Raw genomic sequence first — 27829 nt, forward strand, 5'->3', positions numbered from 1 at the left:
CGCATAAGGACATTACAATCATTCCAGTCAGGCATACAGCTAGCCAGGCACCCTTCAAAGACCGAGATAAACTTGCTTGGGTTCGTAGAGAATTCCCCTGCCTGTGCCTTAAAGGCTGCTAGGTCCACCAGGTTAAAAGGCACATGGGTGTAAACCTGCATAGTAGTGGCCTGATTCCTATCTGAGCCATGTCTGGACACCACGGTCTCAGTGATCAACAGATAAAATTCCACCAATGGGGCAATCTCTGGGACCTGAGACACCTTGTCTTTATATGGTGGGGGTGTGATAGCCGAAGGGGACACCGGACCTGCCATTACAGCTGTGGGGGGGTTCTGGGGACTAACAGTAGCTACTACCGAACCTGTCGGAGTCAAATTACACTTTTGCAAAATATCTGACCTATCTCTTAGCAACATAAACAACTGTACATACATATGTTCATTCCATTTACCCGTTCGCTGACAAAACAGATGCAATTGAAGGATCGTGTTATAATTAAGTGATTCTTCCGGTGGCCACCTTTCCTGGTCCTCTAGCTGATATTGAGGCCAGTCTACTGTACAGAACCTTTTTAATCTACTTTTAGTTATTGGATTTGCGCCAAACACTTTCCAATTTGCTAGAATGCATTCTAAGGGTGTACACCTTGCCCTGCCTGCAGTACTGTGTCCCTGCCCCATAGGGAGACACTGGGCGTCCCCAGGTCAAGACAGATAAAGTCCCCACTGGACTGTTCCTACCTTATCCACAGGACCGGTTCCCCACCGTTGCCCGCAGCTGCTTCTCCACTGCTCAAGCGCGTTGCACCGTTGTGCCCTCCGGGGTCGACCAAACCACATCTCCACCGAGGCCCCCGGTAAAGTCACCAGTGCGCACTGGGCGTCGGTCGTCGCCGCAATCTGTCGACCTCCGAGAGGGGTCCGGGCAAGACTAAATTTCAGCCTCGAGCCCACCCAGGGACGCCAAGACTGTTGCTGACACAGAGTGCCCGAGGACAGCAACAGCGGGGTTCGTTGCCCAGTGTGCTTTGCGCCAATAAACACACCAGGGGTGGAGAAGCAAACAAAGTTTATTTGGGATCCCAAAGCGGTGCTAGGAGACAGGCACGTCTCAAATCAAGCACACTAACAGAAACAGTTTTTCTTCTTTTATACATTTTGCAGTTAAGCCTCACCCCCCCCCCCTTCGTCCCCCTCTACCCCTCCCTTCCCTGGTAACAGTTACTAAGCAAATAGCTATTACATTTAAGCAGTTAAGTCATTCTTGACAGTTATAAACCTAGCTTGTTAGTAACTTCTTTAAACCGTTATCTTGTCCTTTTTCCCTTCAGCCAGAAACATGCAGGCCTCATTACCGCTTGATACCGGTGTGAGTAGGGGGTTGCACACAGATAACTGGTTGCTTACATATTCCAATTGCACCTGGCTTTTGCGGTTGGTTAGAGTTTAAACATGGAAGAAGTTTGGTTCATATAGGCCTAGTGCAGGAAGGCTTCATTGACACTTTGTGGCCTTCCACCCTCCCGAGTTACCTAGGGTGAGGCCTAGTGACTTCAACATCATGGAGAGGTCACGGGCAATATAGAAAAATTTATGGCCCCGTGACCTGTCCATGACTTGTACTATATACCCCTGACTAAATCTTTGGTGCTCTGGGGGCACTGCTGCTGCTCTGGAGGGGGGGCTCTGGGTCACCCGCCGCGGGTGGGGGTGGGGCGCAGCCCAGGAACACTGGGTCATGACTTCCATGATCTCAGTGACAGACTCGCAGCCTTATTCATAAGTGCTGTGAACTCATGTGGAAAAGGTTTTGATTTTTGGCATCCAGTAACCACATGGTTCTGACTTCAGCTTTGCTCCAGTCTGTACTTACTTGCTTCTGATTTCTCCTTATAGTCTGTGATTGTGCATATATCAGCTCACCTTATATTAAATGAGGGAGGACTGTATTTACTCATGACACAATATATTGATTTATTAATGGTTTAGTGAACATTTATCCACCAGTCGGAGATCCAGCTCCATCATGGACCTTAATCTAGTCCTCATTCGGTTTAGAAAGCCTTCCTTTGAGCCTCTGAATGAATGTTCACAGTTTCTTCTGTCAATCAAAACAACATTCATTACAGTCATAACATCTGCCAGAGAGCAAACAAAGTGCAAGCTGTGATGACTGATTCACCCATCACACTTTTCCACAAGGGCAAAGTGGTTTTCCGTCCCTAACCTAATGTCTGACTCAATGTGGCAACTGATTTCCAACTCAGCCAATCAATTAATATAATCCATGCTCATTCAGCAAAGCAAAACACCAGAGCTTGGGTGCTAAACAGGCTTTAGCTTTCTACCTAAATAGAAGTAAAGAGTTTAGAAAGTTATCAGATCTTTTAATTTCTTATCCAAGCTGTTACTTCACACACACTATTTCAGGGGGCTAGAGTGGGTAATATTGAAGAGAGCTACAAATTTGCCCTGTTCCTTTCCCTTTAGGGATTTGATCACATTCCACAAAAGCAATGGTGGTTTCCTTGGCATGCCTTAGACATATTCTCATTGTAGAAATTTGCAGAACTGCACATAAAACTCTAGTCACATATTCCTGGGGGAATTCTGTGCCACTGCACAGTCACAGAATTTGTGTCTGGTGCAGAATTTTTTTTCCTGCAGAAAATACATTCGCCCACCAGAGGCTGCTGTGGTGATAGAACAGTCAGCAGCATGCCACTAGTCCATCTGGTGGGCAAGCGGCAGAACTGCAGCACTTTGGGGCAGAATGTATTTCCTGCGGGGTGGGGGGGGGAAGGGGAAGGAGGGGGATATTCTCAGCATGTACACTGGTGCAGAATTCCCCCAGGAGTAGAAGTTCATCAGAGCATCCTGTCCATGGAGTCAGGTTAGGACAGACAGAGTTGGGCGCACGGGGCTGCTGGGGGTCACAGACTGGAGTTCAGAATAGGTAGTGGGGGAGACACTGCATCACAGGCTTAGGAGCTAGTGGGGTGACAGCGTTGAGCCAGGGTCTGAATGGGAGTGGGGGTGCAAGGCCACATGTGGGCAGGGGCTGCAGGGACACATGGGGATGGGGGAGGCGGCTGCAGAGACCCATGGGGCTGGCGGAGTGTGGGAACAGGGGCAGATGTGCCTCAGTGAATATGAGAGGTTTGGGGTCAACCAGGGTATGCATGGGGGAGGCTCCCCTACTCTCTAACAATCCCTTCCCTCCCCCCCCAAAAGAAAGCCCTGTTCCATACTTTTCCCACCCACACCCACCAACCCTCCTGTTTCACTCCAGGCTTCTTCATTCTTCCTCAGCTCCTCCTTTACCTTTGACTCCCCCAAGCCTTTGCACTGCTTTTGACGGGTGCAGGAAATACAGTTCTGTATTGTAATTTAAATGAATTACTCAACGTTCTATATTAATATGTCTAGTAAGGAATCTATTGTCAAAAAATATTACCTGAATCTTTTTTTTGGTCTGTATTATTACAGACATACCAGCTGACAGGTATTTTGAAATAAATTATAAATATAGTTGAAACTGGCATAATTATATTGTTGTTTTGACAAATAAAATATGCAGAATTTTAAAATATTGTGTGCAGAATTTTTAATTTTTTTGGTGCAGAATTCCCCCAGGAGTAGTCACATGTTTACACTACACCTAGTATATTGCACTAGACCTGGTCAGATGCTCAGTTTGGTAGAGTGGTACGTCTGTCACTCTTTAATTAGGACTCCATGTCCCACCTTCTTCAGATGACAGTACTGCTTATCAAACAGTCCCATGAATGGAAGTGTGCAGAGCCACTCAAAGTTCCTCAGGAGGGACACCTACCTTCCTCTCTTCCTCAGAGTCCTAGTTACAGTTTCAGAGCTGATTGGCTGGAGGTCCTTCCACCACCTATTTCTGTTTCTCCCCCTTATCACTCTATTCCCCCGGTTTCATAGGCTTGCCTTCAGAATTTTTAGGAACAGTGAGAAAAGGGGCAAGAGGGGGACCAGAGAATGGCTACAAAATGTTCCATTAACTAAGCTGCATCACTGGTGCATCACGTGAGTGTGAATGTGCAGGGTCCATGTCAAAGAACTCTGGTTACAGATGAGTAACCTTCATTTTTCTGTCTTCTGCCCTGACCCCACTCGTGTGTTCACTGCCCCTCCCCCCCCCTTTTTTTTTTTGCAGGGGTGTGTGGGAAGTATTTGAAATTCTTATTTTCCCACAGGAGCAACCCTGGACATCAGCTAGCTCCCCAAGGCACCCTGCTGCAAAATTTGCTACTGCATGTAACCATAATGAGTAACCACATTAACTTGCAAGGATTCTAAAAATAATAAAGCAAGAGAGCTAATAAGAGGGATATTTGAATTGTCAGGCTTCCAAGTTAACGTCCCATTGTAATGAATGGGGTTTTTCACACTTCTGTTGTTGCTAGATTCAGACAGATGTTACTTTGTCAGTTTACATTTTGTTTCCTATCTGAAGGTTATCTTTGCAACCATAATGATTACAGACTTAATTTCTAAAATAGAAGTTTTGAATAATTATGCAATGATTTCATTGTTAAAATGGGTAATTATGTGGCCATTTGCACAGCCACATCATGCCATTGTATAGAGGGCTGTGGTTTTGAAGGAATGGAATAGAGATTTACAAAAGAATTGGTATTACAACTTCATGGTGATTGTGATGCTGTAGCAAGGGAGGGAAACAAGAAGTCTTCAGCTCAGATTCCTTTGGATCTATGGAGAGAAATTATATTTTCAAAGAGCTTTATTTTTCTTTTGGTATTTTTCAAAAAGATTTTAACAAAACCTTTGCCTGTCACCTTCAAAAAGATTTAACAGTATTTCAGTGTGTTCATTTACAATATTCAGCTGTGACTTCTTCCTTTGTTAGCAGAGCAAATTTTGGATGCCCTTTCTCAGTACTACAAATTGTTCATTTTATTTTTTCATGTAGCCTCTATGGTACTTGTTTACAATGACTCATTAAAGAAATCATTAAAATGGCTACAGATTTGTAATTAAATTCTTTTCATGTGATCTAATTTCTTTAAAATTTACTTAACTCATTTCATAGTTATGTAACTAAATTATGTCTATTTTTAAAGCTTCTTGATACAGCACTAACACACACAACATTCAGTTGAGCAAGGGAAGATGAAGTAAGTTTGGAAGGCTCATCAGTTGTATCCAAAATACAGTAAATTAGCTGCAGGCAATGTAATATGGTGGTCTTCTTAATTGCACTGTTGGTAGGTTGGTGGGATGGGAGAATCTCAGATTATGGTGGATTCTCTATCACGGACAATTTTTAAATTAAGAGTGAACATTTATTCTAAAATATATGCTTTAGGAATTATCTTGGGGAAGTTCTATGGCCTGTGTTTATACAGGAGATCAGACTAGATAATCGAAATGATCCTTTCCGCTCTTGGACTCTGAGAATCTATTATAGACATAAAAACCCTCATTGGGGCCTTGTCTGCCCAAGGCAAAGTGTTTATGCTAAAGTATGGCTTAAACATGGATATGGATTGGCCTAACAGTTTAGGGCCGAACTTTGTTTTAAGGGGGTTGAAATGTATTTTCAGCCAAGTAGACCATGTTTTTAATCAAGTTCCACCCACACTGGCAGGGAAACCCAGAATATGTTGAATCCATGCTTTAGTATGGCAGTTAAGCATGGTTAGTTGTCTCAATTGAACAACAATGATGGATGACCTATTAATACCCTAGGTGGAATGCCTGATCTCTGCTACACATGTAGCTGAATGTTTAATTTTGTAGTTCTCAACAAAAATCCTCATGCCAAGTGACCGTTATAGTACTAAAAATAATATTCACCTTGTTTATAAGCAAGGCTTCTGTTTTCATAGAATCATAGAATATCAGGGTTGGAAAGGACCTCAAGAGATCATCTAGTCCAACCCCCTGCTCAAAGCAGGACCAATCCCTAGACAGTTTTTTGCCCCAGATCCCTAAATGGTCCCCTCAAGTATTGAACTGACAACCCTGGGTTTAGCAGGCCAATGCTCAAACCACTGAGCTATCCCTCTCCCACAGCAAAATATCAAAAATAGCAAAGACCTACTTATGGGGTGAAGGGTGAGGTTTTAGTAGTAAACGTGTATGCTGAAATTGAAATACTTTTCTCACTGCTCATGCTTTACTTTCCACATCCCTTTGCTGCTAGTTGGTATTTTGGTGCTGCAACTCTCAGCAAACCAAGGACGGCAGTGCAACATCACATCCATGCAGAAAGACAGAAAAACACATTGAAAAATAGGGCTTTTCGGGTAAATAATTTTGCTAAGAATTTCTTCCAGGAAGGCCAGTTTATCAGGGATTTGAGATGTAGCATGGCAAGACTAAATTTTATATGGAACACTGCTGTATTTAATAGAGGGAACTGGAACTTAAGGGTGCTACTGTAATTTTTTTCTGATCTGGGCTGTGGCTGTTTCAGTCTGCATGGATTCTTGCAGGTAGACAAGTATTTGAGTATTAACCTACAAAAGCATAAATTGTCATCTGTCCCTCCTAATCTTGTCTTTGCATTTCTATGAATTATGAGCAGGAAAGAGTATAGGCTTTGTACCATAAGGCTGTAGTCCCACTCCAGACAGAAGCTGGAGTGTCTGTTTGGAGACAAGCATCTTTCTGTGCAATTCAGTGATAAAGAGAATCTTATCAATTTGTTAATTGAGGCTATTTTAGTAGGTAAATCCGATTTAAAAACTTGAGTGATGGAAGAAGTTAGAACATTTACAGGACAGATATTCATTAGACGTAAAGGTCTCTTTCATATTTTTACCATTCTAAAAATACTTAAATGCATGGTAATTCTTCTATGATTCTTAATTGAAACAAATCCAATTATCAAATGCCTATTCCTCTTTAAGCCAATCCTAAAGCATTTAATTGCTGACCAATACTGAGAGAAAAACAAAATGTTTGTGAAGTCATAGTTATTACCACTTGTGTTCCATTTGGTGAAGGCTTTCGAGCGTTCAGCATAAACTTTATTTTGTATTTGTGAGTGCATTGTTCTACCCCCTTTTTAGTGAATTTTGTAATGCTTGTGAAAGGTGCCAGATTGAAAACCCTTTGGGGCAGGGACAATCTTTGTTCTGTGTTAGCACAGTGCCTAGCACAATGGGGTCTTGGTCCATGAGTAGGGCTCTTATGGTAATATAAATAACAAATAGTAATAATTATAAACCTATCCACCAGGGTGGATTTGATTTAAATCATTAGTCAGGAAGACTTGATTTAAGCATGGATTTTTACATAAAAGTGCATTCTTGTTGGTTGTTATAACCTTAATACATATTCTTCACAACTCCGAGATAGATGTAGGTTTCATTTTTAGAAGGGACACACGATACATTTTTAAAGTGATTTATTTTTAAACAATTTTCAGATTAGTTTTACAGCTATATCAGAAAACGAATGAATGTTTGCTTATTTCATTTACCAAAGGTAATTGAAGCAGATATTTATGAAGTTATTGGGAAGTGAACTCTCTCTAATTCAACAGGTTAATCATTAATATTTGGAGGATTTTCTTGCCATGCTGTATTAGGAGGAGAACATCACCAGGCACATATTTTAAATTGTTTTATTTAACTAAAACAACAATGTTATGTATTCTGGATTTTTTCTTCAACAGCAAACATATTTTAACAAAACAAGCATATGAATTTTTGAATTTAGTTAAACATTCAAGTTTTTTAAAATCAAGTTTGTTTTTGTTAAAATTGTTTTTAACTAAAATAGTTAAATGAAATATTAAAAAAACCCACAAATTAAATTGACTGTCAGCCAGGTCAACATGAGAAAATTAAAATATTGGGCTTCTGCAGCTAACTCAGTCAGTCAATTTGGAATGAATTAGTCCAAAGGAAGAAAATATTCTTTCTACACCAGCAGAAGAAGCTACTGCTGTTAAAAGTGAGATTATCACTTCAACAGTCTCTGAATCCAAGTGCTTAATTGACTTCCACCAGTTCACTGGTGGACTTCCTTTAAAACATCATCAGCAAACATATATTTCTCAAATGGTTCACCCTTAGCTCTGAAGTTTATTATACTTGACATTATGGAGGGATGATTGCTGGATGTCCATGTCATAGCCAGCTCCTCTTCTTCAGCAGTTAAGGTTTGACCCTGGTACCAAGTATTGAGAATATTTGCAAGAAAATGAGCTGGAGATAGTGCTTGTCCCATTCATTTTTTAATGCTTGTAATTTAACTCTGTCATTGCATATTTCTCTTTTTTGATCTCACTCAGTTCCTTCCAAATTTCAACAGTGTCAGCAATAAAACAGCTATTTCCCGGCATTTTGTTCAAGGCTACAGAAATAGTTTTCAGAGTACTCAGCATGTTTTCAACATTTCTCTTAAGCCCAATGTTGAAAACTTTGGCTGTGACAGGGTGCCATCTATTTTTTCACGATTTTGTTCACAAACTGTCATCCGATTAGGCCAGTTCTTGATATAGTGCTCAAAACAATCCACTGCTGAGTTCCATTGCATGTCTTGTGGGAGAGTTAGCTTGGGTCCTCCCACTTTTTTCAGAGCAGCTGCTGCAAAGTGGTGGTTACAGAAGTAGTTTGCAATTTCAACAACATTAGCCTTTATTTCTGGAACACTGAAGTCTTTGGCTAGGAGGTGCATCAGATGAGCACTGCAACCGTATGTTGTTAGCTTGGGACTCTTTTCACTTTCTTCTAAATAATTTCTTATCTTGGATACATTTGCAGCATTGTCTGTGACCAAGCTGCGTAATAGACATTTGAATATTTTTCCACAGTTTATTATAGCTTTTACTGCTGCTACTTGTAAGTATTTTGCTGTGTGTGCATTGCCTGATGTATCAATTGTTTCTATAAGGAAGCCATTACCTTCTTCTGTTGTCACACAGGCACATACAACAGGATCGTTGTGGACATTGCTCCACCCATAACAACTTCATTCTCTACACCTTTTGCATACTGCTCAATTTCTCTTTCATACACTGTCACACGCTTTCATATCCAGCAATTTGCCTGCGACATCTGCTCTGTTGGGTGGACTGTATCCTGGTCTTAATGAGTGATCCATGGTAATGAAGTGTGGGTTCTCATTTGTACAGAAAGGAGAGTTTGTTGCATAAATAAACCGGGCAATTTTTTCATCAATTACCTCTTTGTAATCTGCTGGTTCTTATCACAAATTCATCTATGGTTATTTCCTGGTGATGGAGATTTTTTTTTCTTTTTGCTACAGTTGATATACTGTGGCTATGTGACATACATGATGTGACTGAAACACTATCATTGGTAGATAACCCTGAAACTATAGAAAATGATGGTGATCTTGAAGGTGGATAGTCTTCAGAATCCTGTATGTTGAGAATGGATTCTCTTAAACAAAATAAGTCAATGCAGTCATTTGATTATTATTACCATACTGCTCATTTAGCATTACTCATTGCATTCCCTGACACTATACTACTTTAAAGGTGAAATTGTAAAAGGAAGATCTGCCTATTTCAGCTATTTTTGTTTTTTTTTATCACAACTGCATCTAACCCTAACCCTAATCCTAACCATAGAGTAACAACTATATTTTTTGCTCAAAAATGAGAAGATCCTGCATGTTCAGACATGTTCCTTTCATCATCTTCAACGCAGCTTCCTCCTGAGAAGGAACACTGCTCATGTTGTTTTGGGCAACCAGGCTTTGCATTTCTTTGTTGCACTGTTTGCATTTTGCACACATGCCTGTCTTACCCACAGGTAGAGGAACTTCATTAAAATATTCCCAAACCGGGTCTCTTTTATGTCCTGCTGCCGTTATAGGTTTTCCCTTCTAGTGAGAGAATGGTATGGTAGATCTCAAATCAATTAAGGCTACACTCAGAAAGACCTCAAGACTTCTGGAATATGCTGCTCAAACAGTTTCACTTTTGTTTCTACTGCCTGTCCCCCTCTTCTCATATTTATCTCCAGACTTCTTCTCCTTGTCCAGATCTATTCCGCCCCCAACAATCTTCTATTCATTAAACTTTTTGAAACTTTGCACTTTTAGAGAGATGTAAGGGATTGACTGTGTGTACACACATATTTGCAGAAGGACAGTAGGGTTGAGGTCTGTTTCTCGCCTCCATATATTATGTATTTATTTATTTAAAAACATTTTTGCTGTTAACAAGCATGTTATCTCTGGAGATACAAATCCACAGTTTGAGAACTGCAAAACTAAGCATCTCTGATGGTATCTTCTAGACTGAGCACTGAGTCCCATTGTGTAGATAGAAAGATTAACCTAAATAATCTATACAGAAGCCCCTGGAACACCGTAAAATTGGATTCCCAATCCATGAAGTATTGGAACTCATTTACAAAACTTTTCTTAAACATTTCATGAATAGATTGCCTCATACTATAGAATTAGAATTTATAATCCCTATTCCATGATGAGATATCTTTGAGCTATAATGTATCTGTGACGGTACGTCCCATAAGGCTTTACGGAAATATGCTTAGAATGTGTTTTATGCTACATATTCCATGTAACATATCTCACAGGTTATGATCTACTGAATCTATTAATCCTATTTGTATGCATGTATTGTTTTTGTATTTGAAGTTATGAATATTGGCTGGGTACTGACTTAATTTCTAAATAACCTTAGTAGAGTATTTGGTCAGTTTCTGGAGAAAGGAGTGTTGAAGTTAAGTACCTAATCAAGAGACACTTAAAGGACAATGAATCTTAGAATGCTCCAATCCACATAAGAAGTCTACTTGAGGACGCTCAAAGTAGCATGTGACCCATGGCTGCTACCTGGTAAGAAACTGTGAGTCATGCATGGACATGTGACTTGCCCAGGGGATTCCAGAACTCCAACTTGGAGCTGTACTTTGCATAGGAGTGAGGAGGGGGTCTCCACCCACAAGAGAAAGTCTATTTAAAGCCCTGGGAGACCCCTCCATTTGGTCTTCAGCTGACTAAAGAGAGAGCCTCTCCACCCCCTCAGGATACCTGAAAGAAATTGAAACACTGACTGCAAGGGGTGTGAGTGATTGCTGGACCCAGGCTAAAAGGGAGCATTCTGGAACTGGTGAGGATCTTATCTGTATTCAGTTTGGTTAGACATAGATTTGAGCATTTTATTTTATTTTGCTTGCTGACTTACTTTGTTCTGTTGTTACTACTTGGAACCACTTAAATCCTACTTTCTGTATTTAATAAAATCACTTTTTACTTATTAGTTAACTCAGAGTATGTATTAATACCTGGGGGAGCAAACAACTCTGTACATCTCTCTATCAGTGTTATAGAGGGCGAACAATTTATGAGTTTACCCTGTATAAGCTTTATACAGGGTAAAACGAATTTATTTGGGTTTAGACCCCATTGGGAGTTGGGCATCTGAGTGTTAGACAGGAACTCTTCTGTTAGCTGCTTTCAGGTAAACCTGCAGCTTTGGGGTAAGTAATTCAGACCCTGGGTCTTCGTTGGAACAGACTGGTGTGTCTGGCTCAGCAAGACTGGAGTCCTAAGCTGGCAGGGAAAGCAGGGGTAGAAGTAGTTTTGGCACATCAGGTGGCAGCTCCCAACAGGGTTTCTGTGATCCAGCCCGTCACAGTATCTTAATTAAAACTATCTTTAGATAGGTTTTTTTCCTCAAAAAGCATTTTATCAAAAAAATCCTATTTAAATTAAAAAAAAATGATTTTCTTTTTTTAAAAGCATTGATTTTTATCCACCCTGCTATCCACATTATACATGCAGATTCATAGATTCTAGGACTGGAAGGGACCTCGAGAGTTCATAAGACTAAGGAAAGTCAGATCTTACCAAAATGCCGGAAATCTGACCCAAAATACCACTTTTCAGTGGTGAAGCCACTTTGGTTTCCATTTCGTTCTTGGTTTCTCTGGACTACGAATAAGGATCCTAGAGAGACAAGGTCGGTGAAATAATATCTCTCATTGGGCCACTTCTGTTGGTGAGAGAGATAAGCTTTTGAGCCACACAGAGTACTTCTTCAGGTCTGGAAAAGGAATTCCCAGCCTCACAGCTAAATACAAGGTGGAACAGATTGTTCAGCATAAGTAGTTAACACATTCTAATGGACCATGCAAGCTGAAGTGGCCTCTTAATACCCCTGCAGTCATAGGACAAAAAAGGATGAAGGAGTGGGTTACAGATTGTAATAATAAGCCATATATCCAGTGTCTTTATTATAACCATGACTTTGAGTGTCTAGCAAAATTATGAATTTAAGCTCCCAGGCTTGTTTTGAAAGTGTTTTGCAGATTTCCTTTGAGGAGGACTACGAGGTCAGATATGGAGTGATCATTTTGTGAAATGTGTTTACCCCTCAATAATATGATGTTTTAATCTTCTATCATTTTTCAGTGTGAGTTCATTAGAGAGCATAATGATCGTTTGGTTTTGCCCACATAGTTATAATTGGGGGGCATTTAGTGCAGTAGATGAGGTACACCACATGTTGTGATAGGTTTGTGTGGGTCCCATAGATCTTGAAAAGTGTGTTGTGGGGCATATTCATCATTGTAGAAATGGAGATGTATGTGGAGGTTTTGCATGTGTTGTTATGGCAGAGTCTGGTGCCGCATTGAGATGATGGGTCCTGGTCTGTATGGAGGTTGCTTCTGATGATGAGCTTAGGGAGATTGGAGAGTTGATTGAAGGCTGGAAGAGGGGGTTTAGGGGAAAAAATATTTCAGGATGTGGTCACTATCAAGTATGGGTTGTAATTATTTAATGATTACCTGTATGTGTTCCTGTCTGGGTGGTAGGTGACAACTAGGGGCGTGAGGTTTTTTTTTTTCTTCCTGTTTTGAAGCAAGTTCTCTTGGGGTATTTAGGTGGCCTTTCCAAGATGTGATCTGCTTTTTTTGTTAAAACCACCTTCACCAAACAAGGACACTTCAAGTGTACAAATGTATATATCCTGGACTTCCTTCTCGGAGCATGTTCTATGGTATCTGAGGGCCTTGCTATAAGATTTCTTGGTGTGTTTGGGGTGTTTACTGGATCTGTGAAGATAAGTGTAGTGATCCATGTTTCTCTTGTATTTAGTTGTTTGTAGGATTCCATTATTGAGCTGACTGTGCTGTCCAGGAAGTTGTGGGAATGTTCTAGAGAAAGTTGGATGGATGGATGGTGGTTGTTGAAGTTTGGTGGAAATCTGTGAGGGAGTTTAGGTTGTCTGTCCAGAGGATGAAAATGTCATAGATATAACTGAGGTATATAATTGGTTTTGTGCTGTGTTTGTCCAGAAATTTGTCCTCAAGGTGGCCCATGAAGAGGTTGGCATACTGGGGAGGTATCCTGGTACCCATGCCTGTTCCCATGGTTTGGACAAAGTGTTTGTTGTTGTATGTAAAGTTGTTATGGGTAAGAATGAAATAGGTGAGTTTAACAATGTGTTTGGGGTGGATCTCTGAGTGTTGTCCATTGTCTTGTAGATATTTGAAGTAGGAAGGCATGTGTCATTGTAAGGGATGTTGGTGTATAGGGAGGTAACATCCATGGTGGCAAGAATGGTGTTGTGATAGAGGTTGTTAATGTTGCAGAGTTTCTGGAGGCAGTCAGTTATGAAGAGACATTTTATCTTTGTCTCAGTTTGGCATTGTTGTCTTGTCTTCAGCCGACAGATGGATGCTCTTGGTTTCTTAGAAGCCTCGTCAGATTCCTCAATTTGTTCCCCAGCTAGGTATGGAAATAAACTTCAGTGTTCTGTGTTAGTAGTGCTTCTGAACCAAGTTGCCACATTTTATATTATACCCTCTTATTTTGTGGTTAAAGGCTCTGGTGGTGGTATTTTAAATTATATTAGTATGATACCAGCAGTGTGATTTATTGTGTGTGACATATCCTGCTTCCAGTTCCTAAGTGGAGGGGGAGAAGCACCTTCATGGTCAAACAAATAGTTAGGGCACCCTATCATTCTTTCTTATTAGCTGCTCTGAAAATCTTATGACTGCTCTTGCCACCAAACCAACATTATAATAACTGTTTTATTAAGAGATCCTGATTTGGTTATCAGTCTCTGTTCCCTCCCAAAATAATTTCTTGCTTCTTTGATGAGTTTTCTCTGGCAGTGATGATGAAGCTATGATAAAAGAAAGTGATACACAGTCCTTCTCTCTACCTTGCTGACTACACTAGGAATATAGTAATTAAAACCCGTGCAATAGAATATGAATATTAATTAAAGAAGTTTATTTGAGAATAATTAAAAATGGACAGGTAATCATGTTTACACTTTAACGTAGGAGTAAAAAACTGTACGATGGTACCACATGATATGTTAGACTCAGAATTGGATTACAAATAATTACCCAAAAAGCAGACACTCTTGTCCCTTGAAGTCTAATTTCTTAATGTTTTTATTTCATACTATTGCAAATAAGACATCAGACTGCTCTCGCTGGTATCCATATATCACAAAAGGCCAAGGAAAAATGTCCTGAAAGACAATACCATCTTGTTCCTATAAATATACTCAAATAGCACTTAGCCATTAATCAAATATTTCATTCAGTTAGAGAGTGCATTTTTAAATGGTGTATGTCAGTTTGGATCTGGAAGATAATACTCTTGATAAATCTTGAAACTTATTATTTAGACCTCTTTGAAGTAATGAACTGATCAAAGTTGTAAAACACATTATTTATAATATTATAAACTATCTGGAATCTATAAGACAAAAGACATTTAATTCTGCTGTAAAAAATTTGTTTTACCTTCTATAGAATTAAAGTAAATAAAATGTGTTAACTATTTAGAGTTGGCCGTGACACAAATCGATACACTCTGCCCACAACATGCAACTCTGAAGTAATTTATAACTCCAGTCCAACAGCGTTATAAAACCAAAACTTACTAAAAGTTATTTTAGAGAGATACCAGTAATTAGATTGTCTCGTTAAGGACTAAGATTTCTTTTTCTTCAAAAGAGCAGCTGAACTTTTATATTTTTATAACTTTTATATTTGCAGCCAAATATAAACACTTTAACTAGAAAACAATGCTACAAAAACTGAATTTAACTAGATTTCAGATTGACTGTCTTCCGTTAAGAAACAGTTTGAATTTTCAATAGAAAAATGGGATGTCAGCCAAATAAGACTACTCAAATTGATTAAGGGTTTTAGCAAAAAGATAGGGTGGCAAAATGTTCATGTTTTAAAATGCAGAAATAGCTATTTATAGCTAGAGAGCTTAAAAGGAATAAGAAGTGTTTTAAGAGAAGAAAAAAACTATGCCAAAAATAGCTTTCTTAACAAAGGAGATAACGTTTACAACTTCTTAAAAACAAGCCCTGGGCAAAAATTTTATCCAGTGGAATACAACTTCTTCCCCTATTAAAATAGTTATTGTGGGATTCTGGGAAGGATGAGGGCAAAACTGATTTTATAGGCCAAGCTTAGTTATGCTTATAGCATGTCAGTATGTTGAATTTTTTTCTGTTCTGTCATAGGGCTTAGTAGAAAGTAACTTGGACATATAGTTGTTCTTGATGGCCCTTCCTGATTCTTTTTATCTTGATCCCAAGTTAGTCAGGCTAGCGCTTTTGACTTTGTATCTTTTCTTTTAAGAAACACATTTACTACTGTAAGAGTTATGAGTAGTATGGCACACTAGATATTCTAATATTTTTCTGTTCCCTGTAAGAAACGTCTCCTTATATTAATAATTATGGAAGGGTAAACAAACATTTCCAGATTTTACTTATGTTTTATAGGGTCCACTGTGAGAACCTTCACTCCGTTTTATTTTCTGGTGGAGCCAATGGACACGTTATCAGTTCGAGGGGCTTTTATCATACTGAACTGTTCAGCTTACTGTGAGCCTTCTCCAAAAATTGAATGGAAGAAAGATGGGACTTTCCTAAATTTGGTGTCAGATGACCGGCGCCAGCTGCTACCAGATGGATCTTTATTAATAAACAGTGTGGTGCATTCCAAACACAATAAACCTGACGAAGGATATTATCAGTGTGTGGCAACCGTGGAAAGCCTTGGGACCATTGTAAGCAGAACAGCAAAGCTTACAGTAGCAGGTGAGTCCTGTAATTGACTGCATGACAATGTCGATGTGCATGTGACGGGACCCCGGGGTGCAGCCTGGGACTGTGGGACCACTTTGCCCCCTTAACTCTCCAGCCTGGGCTGTCTCTCACAATGCTTTGCTAGTGACAAATAGCAAACCCCTTCAGGCGCTGTTATCACTCAGCACAACCGCATGGGGAGTCCCATACCCAGCTAGATTGCATGAATGCTCCCAGAGCCACTCATGAATCACAGAGAGAGGCACCAGCCGAATCCCCCCACTGTGACGGGTTGGATCACAGAAACCCCCTTGGGAGCTGCCACCCGATGTGCAAAGACTACCCCTGCTTCTGTTTTCCCTGCCAGCTCAGGACTCCAGCACCCTGTCTTGCTGAGCCAGACACTCCTGTTTGGCTCCACACACAGATCCAGGGTCTGAATCTCCTGTCCCAAAGCTGCAAGTTTACCTGAAGACAGCTCGCAGTAGAGTGCTTGTCTTTAGCACTCAGATGCCCAACTCCCAATGGGGTCTAAACCCAGATAAATCCGTTCTACCCTGCATAAGCTTTATGCAGGGTAAACTCATAAATTGTTCGCCCTCTATAACACTGATAGAGAGAGATGCACAGTTGTTTGCTCCCCCAGGTATTAATACATACTCTGAGTAAATTACTAAATAAAAAGTGATTTTATTAAATACAGACAGTAGGATTTAAGTGGTTCAAAGTAGTAACAGACAGAACAAAGTAAGTCACCAAGCAAAATAAAATAAAATGCGCAAATCTATGCCTAATCAAACTAAATACAGATAATCTCACCCTCCGAGATGTTTCAGTAAGTTTTTCTCAGACTGGACACCTTCCAGGCCTGGGCACAATTCTTTCCCCTGGTACAGCTCTTGTTGCAGCTCAGGTGATAGCTAGGGGATTCTTCATGATGGCTTCTCCCTTTCTCTCTTCTCTTCCCCCCCTTTATATATCTTTTGCATAAGGTGGGAACTCTTTGTCTCTCTGGGTTTCCACCCCCCCTCACTGGAAAAGCACCAGGTTAAGGATGGATTCCAGTTCAGGTGACATGATCACATGTCACTGCAAGACTTCATTACTCACTTGCCAGCACACACATATACAGGAAGACTCACAGGTAAATACAGCCATCTGCAAACAATGGGAGTCATCAAGATTCCAAACCATCATTAATGGTCCACACTTTACACAATTACAATAGGCCCTCAGAGTTACATTTTATATTTCTAGTTTTAGCTACAAGAGTGGTACATTTATACAAATCAGATGATCACACTCAGTAGATTATAAGCTTTGTAATGATACCTTACAAGAGACCTTTTGCATGAGGCATATCCCAGTTACTTACATTCACTTATTACCGTATTTTCTCTAAAACTATCTCAGTTACATTATATTGACTTATTATCAAGTTTTTATAAAACCATATAGACTGCACAACGTCACAGCATGAATGCTCCCAGAGCCACTCATGAATCACAGAGAGAGGCACCAGCCGAATCCCCCCCAGCTCCCAGGCTTGTACCTCAGGAATATACTGTCTTGCACTGTTCAAGACGAGTAATCCAAGCTTATTAATTGGTTTACCACTTCATCAATGGAAAGTGGGATATCCACCAGCCTTTGTAAATGTGAGCAGATTTATCAAACACTTCAGGCAAACTCACTGGTAAAGATGAACAGTAAAACAAGTTTATTGACTACAAAAGATAGATTTTAAGTGATTATATAAGTGATAGGTTAAAAAGTCAGAGTGGTTACCAACATAAAATAAAATATAAGCACGCAATCTAAACTCTCATCTCTATTAAACTGGGCAACACCTAGATTAAGCAGTTTTTCTCACCCCACTAGATATTGTAGTTCATAGTACACAGGTTTCATCCTTGAAACCTGGGCCAGTCTAAGCTGTTGGAGTTTTAAGACTTACAAATTCACAGCCATGAAAAACGCATCACGGACCATGAAATCTGGTCTTTTGTGTGCTTTTATCCTAAACTATACAGATTTCACAGGAGAGATCAGCATTTCTCAAATTGGTAGTTCTGACCCAAAAGGGAGTTGCGGGGGGAGGGGGGTTGCAAGGTTATTTTAGGGGTGCCATGGTATTGCCACCCTTACTTCTGCACTGCCTTCAGAGCTGGGTGGCCGGAGAGCGGCGGCTGGTGGCCAGGCACCCAGCTCTGAAGGTGGCGTACCGCCAGCAGCAGCACAGAAGTAAGGGTGGCAATACCATACCATGCCACCCTTTCGTATGTGCTGCTGCCTTCAGAGCTGGGTGGCCAGAGAGTGGTAGCTGCTGACTGAGGGCCTAATTCTGCAGGCAGCAGCTCAGAAGTAAGGGTGGCAATACCATACTATGCCATCCTTACTTCTGCGCTGCTGCTGGTGGCGGGTCTGCCTTCAGAGCTGGGCCTCCTGGCCAGCAGCTGCCGCTCTCCAGCTGCCCAACTCTGAAGGCAGCGCCGCTGACAGCAGCAGTGCAGAAGTAAGGGTAGCAGTACCGCAGCCCCCCCCCACAGGACCCCTACAATTACAACACTGAAATTTTAAATTTAAATACCCGAAATCATGACATTTATTATTTTAAAAATCCTATGATCGTGAAATTGACCACAATGGACCGTGAATTTGGTAGGGCCCTATTTATAGCTGAGGCCTCAGTAATGTCTGATTCTATTATTTTTATAGACAATGTAGCTTTATGCAAACTATATACACTACATGAAAGAGGCTTATAATTACTTCACAACAGCAAATCAGATTTCAAAAACAAAAGAAAAAGAAGCCGAAGCAATTTAAGGAGAAAAAATTGGCCATCCAGCAATTTTCCTTCATTTCTCTAATGATCTGCTTGCCAGCTTTTCTGACAATTTTTTCTTCTTCGAACAAATGGCTCAGGGTAATGATTTCATCCTGACTGGTGCTACAGCGTCTCCCAGAGCTGCTGTTTGTTGCCATTTATATTCAGACATTGTCTTTATTACATTATTGTGTGGTATTGTGAAAGATCGGTAACAGTGGAAATAAACAACTGATTTTTCTCCATCTTACAGCAGTGGCTTCCAGAGTATCTCTGAAATGGGAAGTGGTTTTTTTTTATAAAATTCCTATATGTTTTTGGAAATGACATTAAAAGCAATCCTGATAATTTTATCTAAAATAATTATAATTTAGCCTCTTTTGACTGAGTAGTGGTATTTGATTTTGCTGAGTTCTACACCAGATCATCTACACTATGTGGCATGTCTGTTCTCATTTTCAGTGCAATGATTATGAATAGGTAAAGTTAATAGAGTGAGAAACAAAGAGAATTCAAAACACCTTTTAAAATGTCCGGTCCTTGTTTTCCCCTTTGTACCTTTTTGAAAATTCCAGTGATCTAGCGTGGAGGTTCTGTGACCATATCACCTTTAATAAACTTAGAAATGCTGCACAGACAGATTTTTTGTTTGTTTGTTTGCACTCGTAAAGGTACATTTTAAAAAGTTTGTAAGCATTGGCATAAACAAATCTTTCCACTCTGGATGAGGCCATTGTAATACAAACGTGTACCACACAAACATTTTCAACCCACACACCCACAGTCAGCAACCCTGCTGTCTTATATGTTTCCACCCACAATCAATATTCTTCTGTTAGAAATGCATTTGTGACAAAATATCACTTATACATTTTTTAGTGGTAAGTGAAATTGAGTCTGGAGCTGAGATCTTGCTTAAAGCCCTAGCCTTTGAGAGAACAAGGATAGTAGTGGTGGTGTTGAAGTATTGGACTTGGACACAAAAGATTGGAGTTTAATTTCGGCTCTGCTACAATTTCCTGTGACCTTGGGCAAGTGACTTAATTTACCTATGCCTTAGTTCCCCATCTGTAAAATGGGAATAATACTTCCTTTCTCCCACCTTTTGACTATATTGTTTATTTAGATAGTAAGGGCTCCCTACATACTAATGTAGTACAAATAATAATATTAAAATAATTAAAGTTGGGTAAGTTGGTCTTATGTGATGTATAGGAGTTTTATGTTGCTATCTGTGCTGGGATGCACTTCATATGTTTAAAAAATGGTGAGGTGTAATATACATTTTTTTAATTGAAATGAGTTTGGAATAACTATTACTTACAAATGGCAAAACTGCAGGTGAGTAATGCAGTTCAGTGATTGCTAATAAAACACTTATGCTACACTACATTGTGTACCCTGTATATGACAAATTCTACAGATACTATGCTTGAGTTTTTAACTTAAAAAAAAAAAAGGGGGAGGGGGTATTTTTCAGAACCTTCTACATGTAAAGCCAGGCTGGCTAAATGCTGTGAATATATAGGCTTTGAAAGGAGTGGTAAATTGTAAGTGATACTCTCAAGGCTGATTCCCCACTTTGGCACTTTGAGTGCAGAATGTGGGGGCCCGGAAAGATTCTAAAACTTAATACTGGCCACTCCTGGCTTGTATTAAACATCCAAGGTTACAGCTTCTCTCTAATCTTGGATGGGTAGATGCTGCCACCATCCAAATGCAAAAACCCTCTTTTGAGAACTGACAAAGGTGCACTTGGGAATTCCTTCCTGTGGGGTACCCTCAAGCCCTCCCCCCTTCCCCCCTTTGGGGGAAGAGCTGAGAAAGAAAAACAAAGGAAATCAGCTGTTGCCACCAGCTAATTAAACAACATATGCACAAACCTCTGAGGATACAACCCCCCCACCCCAAACCTGTTCTTAAAAAAGGTCAATTTTATTAAAAACAAAAAGAAAGAAAATACATCTGGAACTTAGGCTTTTGCTAGATTTTAAAAAACCCACTTACAAAATTTAACATCAAGAATAACCTTCTTGAGGTCCAGCTTAATGGTTACCAGGAAAACAAAGGCACTTGGGGGTTAGCACAGAGGAGTCTACAAGCCAATAAGAAATAAAAGAAATAACCCTAATCATGTCTTCCTAGACATTCCCTGATTTACTTACATATTTGGGGTTTCAGATAAGCAATTCCTAGGTATGATTTGATGATTTTTCATACCTAGTTTAAAGCTTCCTACAGCATAGTTCAGCCCTGTTCCTGCTCTGCCTCTCCTCTCTCTGGAGAACAACAACAGACAGACAAAGGGGGAGTCTTGTTTCAATTTTTAAAAGTTCTAGCCTTCCCATTGGCTCTTTTGGCCAGGTGCCCACTCACTTCCTTTTACCTATGCATGCAGTCAGACTTTTTAACCCTTTACAGGGAAAGCAAGTAGAGAACAGCTACCAAGAGGGATTTTATAGCTAGCTGGCTGGCTAGGTGTCCATGAAAGGAAGCTTCTCCCTCCCCTTCATTTATCGCAGATACATTTTATAAATATTATTAAATGTAAATGTTTCCCCTACATCATAATGTCACACATTTAATGATCTGCCAACATTAGAAACAGATGCCTTATACCATCTATATGGCGTAGAAAATATCAATAACTAAAGTAAGGTGTTGCTGCTGATACATACTTTGCATGCATTAATATTATATGCAGTGCTGAATAAGATCTGTCTGCTTAGAAAAGCTTTGTAAAATATCATTTAATTCTCAGTTTCTGAGTTTTAGATTGCTTTGACTGTTACTAGCGACAGAGTCCTGTGGCACCTTATACACTAACAGACGTATTGGAGCATAAGCTTTCATGGGTGAATGCTCACTTCGTCAGATGCATGTAGTGGAAATTTCCAGAGGCAGGTATAAATATGCAGGCAAGAATCAGTCTAGAGATAACAAGGTTAGTTCAATCAGGGAGGATGAGGCCCTCTTCTAGCAGTTGAGGTGTGAACACCAAGGGAGGAAAAACTGCTTTTGTAGTTGGCTAGCCATTCACAGTCTGTGTTTAATCCTGATCTTATCATGTCAAATTTGCAAATGAACTGAAGCTCAGCAGTTTCTCTTTGATGTCTGGGCCTGAAGTTTTTTTGCTGCAGGATGGCTACCTTTAAATCTGCTATTGGGTGTCCAGGGAGATTGAAGTGTTCTCCTACAGGTTTTTGAATATTGCCATTCCTAGTATCTGACTTGTCCATTTATCCTTTTACGTAGGGACTGTCCTGTTTGGCCGATGTACATAGCAGAGGGGCATTGCTGGCACATGATGGCGTATATTACATTGGTGGACGTGCAGGTGAATGAACCGGTGATGTTATGGCTGATCTAGTTAGGTCCTGTGATGGTGTCGCTGGTGTAGATATGTGGGCAGAGTTGGCATTGAGGTTAGTTGCATGGATTGGTTCCTGAGTTAGAGTTACTATGATGCGGTGTGTGGTTGCTGGTGAGAATATGCTTAAGGTTGCCGGGTTGTCTGTGGGCGAGGACTGGCCTGCCTCACAAGGTCTGAGAAAGTGAGGGATCATTGTCCAGGATGGGTTGTAGATCACTGATGATGCGTTGGAGAGGTTTTAGGTGAGGACTGTAGGTGATGGCCAGTGGAGTTCTGTTGGTTTCTTTCTTGGGCTTGTCTTGCAGCAGGAGGCTTCTGGGTACACTTCTGGCTCTGTTGATTTGTTTCCTTATTTCCTCGTATGGGTATCGTAGTTTTGAGAATGCTTGGTAAAGATCTTGTAGGTGTTGGTCTCTGTCTGAGGGGTTGGAGCAAATGCAGTTGTACCTCAGCGCTTGGCTGTAGACGATGGATCGTGTGGTTTGTCCGGGATGGAATCTGGAGGCATAAAGGTAGGCGTAGCGGTCGGTGGGTTTTTGGTATAGGGTGGTGTTAACATGACCATCGCTTATTTGTACCGTGGTGTCTAGGAAGTGGACCTCCCATGTAGATTCGTCCAGGCTGAGGTTGATGGTGGGGTGGAAGCTGTTGAAATCGTGGTGGAATTCTTCCAGAGTCTCCTTCCCATGGGTCCAGATGATGAAGATGTGATCAGTGTAGCGTAGATAGAGAAGGGGCATGAGTGGACGAGAGCTGAGGTGGATGAGAGCTTGGGAGGCAGGCTCAGCAGGTGGCAAGTGAATCCTGGGACGGGGGGAGCGAGCAACGGGGGAGGAGTGAGCAGCAGGTGGGGCCTGGGGAAGAGGTGGGATTGGGGTGGGGCCTTAGAGAAAGAGGCAGGGCAAGGGGTTGGGCCTTGCAGGGCTGGGTGTCCAGTTTTCAGCAGTTAGAAAGTTGGCACCCCTAGTGGGAAGAGCAGCAGCTGCTGCTCACCTGGAGGAGCATTCAGGGACGGCTCTGGTGAGAGAAATACTGATGGTGTCCCTGTCTTGCTCTGAGTGTGGCTCCCCCTTCTCTGTCCTGCCCCATTCACACCTCCATCCCACTGGGGGGAGGCAGCGAACCGGTTGTGGGGGCACAATTGAAAAAGTTTGGGGACCACTGCACTAAAGCAAACCATGTCCTGCAAATTATTCACTATATTCTCGTTTTGGAAACTTTTCCAAGTAGAAAGCTGCTTGGTGCTGCCATGCTATTGAAGACCCAACCTCTGAAGTTGCATGCAGTCAGTTGGAGCGCTAAATGGGTAAAATTTTGTTGGTGGAAAAGATTCCTAATGATTTGTTACTTTAAATCTTCCATTTTAATGCTAAATATTTTTATTTACAAGATATTGGACCAAGGTCTCCATGACCAGTATGAGTTGATTAGAAGTACTAAGATCTTTTCCTCCATGTTTTTTTTTTAAACTGGTAACTCATGCAGTTTGCAAAAATGGTGTGGAAGTTATTAGGTGATATCATCAAGGGGAAGAAAAGGCATTTATGGGGTGGAGTGTTTACATAAATTAAATAACTTGACTTTTTTATCATTGATTTATATCAGGTTGAAGCTTTGTAAAACTAATTTGAAAATTTGTGCTACTGCAGCTTCAGATAAAATTTAAAATGATCTAATCTATAAATGCCATTCTTTATTTTTAAAATGCCACTATAACAGTGTGATAAGCAGCAGACAAAATACTGACAATTAAGGCTCCTATCTCACTAACGCTTAGCAGGTCACATGAATCGTCTCATTGACTTCAGTAGGGCTGTTCATGCTTAAAGTTAAGCATGTGTGTAAGTTTTTGCAGCAGCAGGAGCTAAAAATTAACTTTTCTCTTAGTAGCATAAAATTTTTGTCACTTCAAAACTTAATTGCTTCCACGTTCCAGACACCTACCGTTACTTAGACTTTCAGTATGTTCACAAATTTATTGTGAACTAATTTATAAAAAGAGCCAAAATGTACAAAAATAGACATTTATATGGGCCCCTGTGTCCATATTTAGGCTTCTAATTGACTGACTTCAGAACTGCAAACCCTGAGAGACGAGTATAGTCTTGTTGAAACATTTTAGCTTCTTAAATTGTGGAAGTTCAATATATTGATAGGTGGTGCTGGTTGTAAATATAGCCTGGGCTATTTGCTTATTAATTTGTGTTGTGTTTGACTAAGTATGTTAATGAGACTCTAGAATTATCTTTTACTGTACAGATGAACATTTTAAGTATGCAACTTAGTAGAAAAAATTTCTATGTAAAATCTAAAAATTCTACCAACAATTAGGAAACTAAAAAATCAAATACAAAATATCCATTTTATCAATAAAATGGGAAGAAAACGAAGAGCTAACATCACGTAAATGTAAAATCAGTTTAAATAAAATGATTTAAATAAAATAATTTTAAAAAATTGTTATATTTTAAAAAAGAATCATGACCTTGTTTGGGCAAGCCCCAGGATGTTAAACAAGAGTTTAGATGTCTAGATGACAGTGCTCATAACATCAGTGCCTCATCTTCTTTACAGCTCCCATGGTGATTGTGGTGGATCTGAACTAGTGGCAGCAATTGTGAGAAATTCTAGGGAAAAGGCTAGTGTAGATAAGGGGCTTTCAGTTCTTTATCACAATATCAGAAGATGTAGATGGAAAAAAGTTTTATTATAGTAGAGCTCTAGTTCTGCTGTTAAGGTTAAGAACGCCTTTCTGTTTAAAGGTCGACGTCTCTAAATGCTATAAAATCCGCATGTTTATGCTGATTGCCTTGAAATTTGGTGTGCCTCATGAAGGTAGGTTAGTGATCCAAATCTGGGGTCATTTGATCCATTGATTCCTGAGATACAGACCCCACTGCATCCCAAAGAAACCCCCAGCTTTTCTTAAGTTTGCAGGAGTCTATCAATGTTTTTTGCACAGAGCTAGGGATCAAACCATGGTTTTGATCATGCCCAAAATGGTCTCAATCTCTCAACATTTTCCCCAGCTAATGCATGACATTCTCACTTGCCCTTTAGGGGAGAAACATTGAAAACATTATTTGAAAGAATTTAGCTCTAGATTGGCACGTGCCAAATGGATTTCACTACGCATGTGCAGACAAAATGCCCAAAAGGTTTGCTAGCCAGTCATGACTCATAGAAGCTGTGTGGCACAAGGCTGTTGAACCTGAGCACACCCATTGCACTGTAAATTCAAATACAACCTTGTGCAGAAATTTGGGGTGTGTGGGAGTGGGCATATTGCCACTCAGGGCGAGCAGGGCCTTAAAAAGACAGCTCCTAAGCTAGCAAAGAAGCAAGCAACCAGGAGCAGCAAATGGGAGTTTTGTGAGGGAGTTTAGAGAGGGAACATGAGAACCAGACACACACCTAACATTCTCTAAACTTAGGGCAATAAATACCTCTCCCCTCCCCCCAAAAGCAAGCAAACAAAAAAGGAACAAACAACCCTCTTCTCCCCCTCCCCCCCCCCCCCCCCCGCCCCGAAAGAGTACAAATAACGCAGGCAGAAGTCCAGCAGTTTATTGCACTGGTTCTCAACTGGGGGTTTGCGGGCCACTTGGATTAGATTTCAGGGGGCCCACCAAGGATTGGCTTCAGCCCTGGGCAGGGGGGCTTGGGAAGGGAGTGCCTCCCCCCACACACCCTCTCTGGTTGGGGGTCTGCAGGTTTGTCTATGTAAGTTTAGGGGTCCCGGGTAAAAAAAAGGTTGAGAACCAGTGATTTCTAGCACTCAGTGCAGCATGCCTTGTGGATAGATGGCCTGTTTGTGCATTTGGTGCAGGCCTATCCCTATATTGACTGGGTTCTTGTCACCTCCGGACAGGATTCAGAGATAATATTTGTAGACACTATTAATGACTGCTTCTTGAAGAAGCTAGTCCTGGAATCCACAAGGTGAGAGGTAATTGCTGATATAGTCCTAAATGGAGCACAGGATCTGGTCCAAGAGGTGAGTATAGCTGAACCTTTTGGTAGTACTGATCATAATGTAATTCAATTTAACACCCTTTTGGAGGTGTGGGGGGAAATACCAAAGAAGCCCACCACAGTAGCATTTAGCTTCAAAAGGGGAACTATACAAAAATGAGGAAGCTAGTTAAGTGGAAATGAAAAGGAACAGTCAGAAGTGTGACGTGCTAATTGCATGGAAAATTTAAAAACGCCATAATAGAGGCTCAATTTAAACGTATACTCCTCCCCCCCCCTCAAAAGAAGTAAGAGGACCAAAAACATGCCACATACTTTCTGCTTGGAACTTGATTTTTCTCACTCCCTAGACCAGGACTAATCCCCCTGTCTATTGTATATTTGAGTATTTATAAAACCAGTTTAAGAATAAATGCACACTTTTAAAGACATTCCTGGAAAGGTATGAATTTATATTGCAAGGCACTCTTCTATCAATATGCAGTCAGAAGGCACATGCATTTCATAAAGTGCAGTTATGTAAATAAAGATAACTCTGCCCATAAGTCAATATCAACAAGGAGACTTTGCTAGCTACTAAGCTAATATTTACTGATAAAGGCCTACGATCTGTGCTAGACAGTAAATGTATATCCTTCTAAAGCAGAAACTAATTATTTTTCTAATGGAATATATAATTAGTTGCCTAATTTTTAATAAAATTAAATGGTCTCAATGGGTAACTATATAATTTCTAAGGTTTTAGCACTATCTAAGTGTTTAGGATCAAAATGGCTGGAATTACCTTCATCATCTCATACAAAATATTCGACTCAAAAAGGGAGATTATTATTTACATTTAAATTAAGTATCTGCTACTGTCCATTTGAGAATCTGCATCAAGCAGTTTTCTCCTACAGGTGTCACTCTCACAGGAAACAGAACTAAACACTATATGTTCATAGTTGTTTCTTCTTGAAAGGCTTTTCAGATTGGAATATTCCATAGCATTAAACACACACACACAAGTGTATATTTTCTAGAGATGAAGCTGACCTATTATTGAGTTTAATTATTGGTGAAATAGAAAACTGGCATGAGAGTGTAACAGATTCCCCTGTGGAAGTAATTAACAGATGTAGGGAAAAAAGGCTTCCTCTCTATTCCTGTCCATTCTCTTATTTACACCAACAGGTTTTAAATAGCAGTGCCCACAACCCTCACTCAGTCATGGCCAGGAATGTGCCTATAAGAGAATTTGGTGGTATCAATCAAGTGATATTTAATATAGAGTAAATTAGTATGTTAAAATTGAATTATGAAAGCCTATAAGCTACATTTTAAAGTGTAGACAGAGGCTGACTATCTCACCTGACAGGTTAGAATCTGTCTGCATGTTCAATAAATTAACCATTTGAAATTAGGTTAATTAACAATCCTTACGGACCTTTTCCACAATAGACCTTGACCCTGGGGCTTGGAGGACTGATACAGTTGCAGACAAGTTGTAGAGCTACCTGCTAAGGAATATTTGAGGAGTTGTCTGGTATGATAACAAACAAAAACAACGTTTGCAAGAGGTGCTAGGG

At 40.4% G+C, this 27829-nt stretch overlaps 1 protein-coding gene across 14 annotated transcripts in view; it reads left to right on the forward strand.

The window, feature by feature from the left end:
* The window catches only part of NEO1 (neogenin 1), a 564730-nt gene that overhangs the window by 217725 nt on the left and 319176 nt on the right, over positions 1-27829 (forward strand). For 13 of the 14 annotated variants that reach the window (XM_065558583.1, XM_065558591.1, XM_065558584.1 and 10 more), the window contains one exon: positions 15778-16095. The exons of the other annotated variant lie outside the window; for it this stretch is intronic. In XM_065558583.1, coding sequence (XP_065414655.1) covers positions 15778-16095 — 318 coding nt within the window. The remainder of the gene's footprint in view (positions 1-15777; positions 16096-27829) is intronic. 14 annotated transcript variants of the gene reach the window in all.

The sequence above is a fragment of the Chrysemys picta genome, chromosome 10 (assembly GCF_011386835.1).
Source record: "Chrysemys picta bellii isolate R12L10 chromosome 10, ASM1138683v2, whole genome shotgun sequence".
In the NCBI taxonomy this organism is placed as follows: domain Eukaryota; kingdom Metazoa; phylum Chordata; order Testudines; family Emydidae; genus Chrysemys; species Chrysemys picta.